Consider the following 5,898-nt stretch of genomic DNA (forward strand, 5'->3'; position numbering starts at 1 on the left):
AGCACATGTTTAATCTTCTAAGGTAGCTGAGGGTTAAATTAGCTACAGTATTAAACGGTACATTAGCATTTCATAACTTGTAAGATTATCGCGATTAAATTATATTAATGTAGGAATATATTGTTACTTCACTTAATCTTTTACTTGCATATTAAAATTGATTAATTGTTTGAATTGGCATAGTAATGTGTTCAAGATATTAGTTAATTTAGCAAGTCTGTATGTGGTGTAGTTAACAAATTACCAAGTTGTCATGAATTTATTCGTAACAACATGAACATTGTTTTAGTAATATTAAGTTAATAAATATAATTGATCTAACACAATTATGTTATATTAATTAAACTTATTTTTCAGAAATCGTGCTTTGGAATTTTTACCTTTTAATCTTCTTAGTTAATTTTATTAGTTAAAATCTAGTTTTATTAAACTTGTTTCCTTTTAAACAAAAGATTTTCCTTCACCAAAGTGTTTTAATTGCATTTCGTAAATATTTTCTTACACAATCCTTGTGGGTACGATAACTCGACATTTACTTCTCACTTTATTACTTGTTACGATTGTGTACACTTGCACATTTCCGTTGCTTCTCATTGCTATGTTGAAAAATAAATTGCCTCCAAAGTTGAAGGACCTAGGAAGCTTCACAATACCAAGTAGAGCTACCAAGCTCACATTTAAATAACATTCCAACACAAAAACAAAGTACTATTAAATTAACATATTTTAAATGTAGACACCCTAGTACATGCTGTAATTAAAAATATGAAATTTTCATACTCTTGAAGATCTTAATGATACTGTGATGTCCCAAATTTTGCTTGGCTTCATGAATCAACAATCTATGCACACAAACAATAGCGCGTAGGCATAATTGCTTAGTAAGTCCAAATGGAAATTGTCATACTTGTCGTTTCTCCTAGTATGAGTTGCTAAGTTAATAGTTACCCATTGGACAAAGATAAACATGATATAAAATAAAAACCATTGAGGTAGTTTCTAAAATAAAAATGAGAAGTAACATCATATAAGCACATTTCATAAATAAGATGGTCAACTTCAATCATCTTATAAACAAGAGTAACAAGCATACTTTAATTTATTTCATTTCATAAGCCTCAGTAATTAATTTTTATCATTCATACTTAAAAATGTGCAATTTTTGTATCTTACTAGACATTCTTGAATTTTTTTCATTTTATTAGGTCTTTCGTAACCTAGTAAAATGGGACTTGAACACTTGGAAATTCCATCCCACACAACCAAGTATAAATCATTGTAAAAATGTGCATTCCAACCCACACTACCAAGGTTCTCAACGAGAGCATTTGTTTGACCCACATCGAATGTCAAGCCAAGGTAAGAATATCAATCTCCAAGTCTCCACATAACCCCCAAGCTTGCTAATAACCCATATTAACATACCAGCCGTGTCCTAAACCTTCTACCAAGTTCACAAGGGCATTACTCAATCAACATATTAATGTAACATTTCCAAGAGTCTAAAAAGTCCCATATCATATTATGAGGTTGTTCATGTCATTAAATCTCATACCATTAATTCTAAAAAGAACACCTTTAAATTTCAACCACTCTTGGCATAACATTAATGTTACACAAATTTCCTATATCACTACCAATCACATACAAAACCACATTTCCATACATACGCATCTACTTTCCATCAACCAATAACCATTCAAGTAACTTTCTCCTAACTCACCCTAAACAAAAATGTCACATACTTCTTAATTGATATTTTTAATGAATTAAATAACATATATTAATCTAAACAATACCTGTAAAAAAATAACTATGGTAAGTTCCATAAGAACTTACCAAAAATAAAATAAAATAAAATAAGATGTAAAGCTCCCCCCACTTTCTATTTTGAATCTGCAATCTTTTCCTTGCCTTTGTTGAGAGCCTCTTTCTCTATTAAATTTTTATCACCAAATAAACAAACATATCATGAAAACTCATAACTTCAACATTAAATAGCCATTTAAATGGCTCAACTATTATAATAATGCTCATTAATATGAAATGATGGTCAAAATGATATAAAATCATGAAAACCTAGTTTAATCTTTACTTTTTCACTTAACCCATTTTTCTTTTATTAAAAGCTCAAAACCCTAACACTATGTTTGGTTTAGTGTATTGGCATAGCCAATACACCCCTAATCGGTGGGCCCCACCTAATCCGGCTATATTCCGTTGTTTGGTTTGATGTATTACTAATACGTGTGTAATCCATTACCTTCCTAATCGGTGAAAACCACCGATTTCTATACCCCCTCTTTTGTCCAGATTAGCTACCGCTTCAGCAAACCTCCCTGTTTTACCCTCCCCCGATCCCCTTTGTTTCTCTTCTGTTCTTCTAGCTTCATCTGCTTCTAGGTCTCCAGGTTACTGCAACTGTATAAGAGAAAGGCCTTTGTCTTCTAATTTCCTCATTCCGCACTTCGGTTCTCTCTCTTTGCGGCATCTATCATAGGTATGGTGACAGCCATTGCAGCCCCTGCCAACGCGTCACTGCAAGACCCAACCAAGTCTCACCCTGACGTCAAGCTCTTCAATCGCTGGAGCTTCGAGGAAGTTCAAGTATTTCTTTTTCTTTTTCCCCCTTTTGCCTCTCTATGCATACATTTCTTTTTTCATTCTCTTGGCTTTGTTTTTTCTAGATTTTATATGAAATGTTCCGTTTTAGCATGTTCTCTATTTTTTTGGTCTTTTCAAGTCGAGTGGATCTACTAGGACTAATTAATTGTATACAGGGATTCTGTTTTCGTAGAGAATCGTTCATGTTGTTTTTAACTTGATATTATTTGTTAGATCATCTTGTTGTGACTGAACATCTATATTGTTGTTCTCTGATTTGAAGATTTTACTTGTTGTCTTTGATGTTACTGATATTCAGATTGACAATTTATGTTAATCCTAAATGTTTGTCTTCATGTTTGTAAGAAATTGGTTAATTTTAGGTTAGATTATTTGGATAAGATAATCGTATTAGATTGTCTTTCGAATGCTTAAAGACTCCTGAAGATTCGAAAGAATTAGGTTCCTCAACTTGCTGTTCCCTTTGATAACTACAATTGTTAGCCCTGGTCCTTGATGTGAATGATTTATCTATTTTAGGTTTCTGATATCTCTTTGAGTGACTACATTGGTGTTCAACCTTCCAAACATGCAACCTATGTGTCACACACTACTGGGAGGTACTCAGTTAAGCGTTTTAGAAAGGTTCAGTGCCCCATTGTTGAGAGGCTTACAAACTCATTGATGATGCATGGCCGAAACAATGGAAAGAAACTTATGGCAGTCAGGATTGTGAAGCATGCTATGGAAATTATTTATCTCCTGACTGATCAGAACCCAATTCAAGTCATTGTTGATGCCATTATCAACAGGTGGCCTATCTGACCTTTAAGAATTTCCTTTTTCAAATGTATCACTAGCTGACTTTAATCTTTAAAGTAGCAGATGATGTTAATTAAAACATCTTCCAATTCTGGGTTATCTTTGTTGGATCAATCTTTGATAATCCTTGTTGATTTTTGATTGATATAACAGTGGACCTCGTGAAGATGCTACTCGTATTGGTTCTGTTGGTGTTGTGAGGCGTCAGGCTGTTGATATTTCTCCTCTTCGTCGAGTGAATCAGGTCATCTATCTCCTCACCACTAGTGCTTGTGAGTCTGCATTCAGAAACATTAAAACTATCGCTGAATGTTTGGTTGATGAGCTTATTAACGCAGCAAAGGGATCATCTAACAGGTAAATAACAGCCTTTGAACTCCCGTGTTTGAACCTTATTTTGCTTTGAAACTAGGAACTGTCCTTGCAATCCCATTTATTTACCACAGCTTGCTTCATCATTCTCACGTTGTTTGTGCAGCTATGCCATCAAGAAGAAGGAAGAAATCGAGAGAGTTGCCAAGGCCAATCGTTGAGGAATTGGTAGGACTTTGCAAAAACCATGGCAGTGGACACTTCTATTTTTTATTCAGTACTTTATAAGTTACCTATTTTGTGTTCCAAACATAATATGAATGTTCCGTTATTTAAGTTGAGATGTTATTGAAGAGAGCATATCCTGTTTTGGTTATATATGCTGTACTTATTTTGCCATGGTTTGAAGCTGTTGAGTTTATCTTTGCTGCAAACAAAGAGATGAGAGTGCTTGATGTGGTTGTTTTGACCACATTAAATCGCCCTGCCTGTTGCTGATAATTAGTACTTAAAAAAGAGATAATTAAAGGAAGAAATCAAATTGAGTTTTTCCAATTATTGAGCAGATGAAATTATACAAGTCTTTCAAAAATATTGTTATGAATTTCTAACCCAGCCAATAGAAGCAAAGAAAAAAATATTAATTGGAGCAATTATACAAACTTCTGTTTGAAGTTAAATACAAAGGCCGTAACACTATTGAAATCAAGCCTTTCAACCTGCATTAACAATGGAAGAGACTGCAGTTTATCAATGTCAAATTTTATATGTTTTATGAACATGATTCTCTCTATCTACAGATAAAGAAATTTTTTTTTGGAACTTTATACTACAAAAGTCGATTTAATAATCCCCGTTCTAATACTGCTTATGTTGTTTGGCTTGTTACAGTTGGAAGTTCATCGAGAACAAACATTTTTCAAATTATTATTTTAAATTATACAAATTCATAAAATATAATTTATTAGTTATAATTATTTTAAATTTTATTAAATCATATATTTTAATTAAAATATATTTAATATTAATTATTTCAAATTTTCTTTTATAGTATCATATATTATGATTTGAGTAAATTCATATAAGAATATTAATTATTAAGAATTTTATTAAATTATATATTTTAATTATAATATATTTAATAATAATTATGTTAATTTATATTTTACAGTATTATATATTATGATTTGAGTAAATTCATATGAGAATATTAATTATTAAGAATTTTATTAAATTATATATTTTAATTATAATATATTTAATAATAATTATGTTTAAATATGATTAAATTATTTATTATTGATATTAATAATCTTATTAAAATTTAAATAACAATAACAATAATAATTTACCAAAACAAATTTCTGCTAATTATTAAGAATTTTATTAAATTATATATTTTAATTAAAATATATTTAATAATAATTATGTTTAAATATGATTAAATTATTTATTATTGATAATAATAATCTTATTAAAATTTAAATAACAATAACAATAATCATTTACCAAAACAAATTTATGCTAAGGGTATTCTGGTCATTTTAATTTTTTCCATTATGCTATTACACCTCTATTCCATTCAACCAAACACAAGATTACTATTACGCCTCTATTCCATTACATTCAACCAAACAGTTGATTTGCTATTACACCTCTATTCCATTACACATCTATTCCATTACACCTCTAATCCAATACACTTCTAATCCAATACAGCGAACCAAACGTGCCCTAAGTTTGTGAATGATGAGGCTTTTCTGTTCTACTATGGTTTCTAAAGGGTGATTTTGCAAGAAAACAAAGAAAAGTGGTGGAATATAGCAAAGAAAATGAGTAGCAAATGAAAAGGATTCAAGAAGAAGCTTTCTTCTTGTTTCTCTTCAATGGCTGATTGAAAGAAGCTGGTATAGGGAGTCATTTTCCCCTTTTTTGTTTTAATCTATTTAAAGCTTTGTAAAATAGTCAAAGGCTAGTAAAAAGGAATGTGATAAAATTGCAATTTAAGGCTCATTTCATGATCAATTGTTCCAAAAATAGACTTATCACTCACATCATCATAGATTTTAATATTTTATCATATATTGGTCTTGTATGACCAAAATACCCTTAGGAGAAAATTTATAATTTTGCCCTTAACTTGTATTTTTATTCGATTGA

General features: G+C 30.6%; 1 protein-coding gene across 1 annotated transcript; it reads left to right on the forward strand.

Moving 5' to 3' along the window:
- Positions 1-2,487: 2,487 nt before the first annotated feature.
- Positions 2,488-4,073, forward strand: LOC121213924 (40S ribosomal protein S5). Its single transcript, XM_041087300.1, has 4 exons — positions 2,488-2,607; positions 3,145-3,416; positions 3,580-3,783; positions 3,905-4,073. The coding sequence occupies exons 1-4, from the start codon at positions 2,503-2,505 to the stop codon at positions 3,957-3,959; spliced, it is 636 nt and encodes a 211-aa protein (XP_040943234.1). The 5' UTR covers positions 2,488-2,502; the 3' UTR covers positions 3,960-4,073.
- Positions 4,074-5,898: the final 1,825 nt, after the last annotated feature.

This window comes from Gossypium hirsutum, chromosome D01 (genome assembly GCF_007990345.1).
Source record: "Gossypium hirsutum isolate 1008001.06 chromosome D01, Gossypium_hirsutum_v2.1, whole genome shotgun sequence".
Taxonomy (NCBI): domain Eukaryota; kingdom Viridiplantae; phylum Streptophyta; class Magnoliopsida; order Malvales; family Malvaceae; genus Gossypium; species Gossypium hirsutum.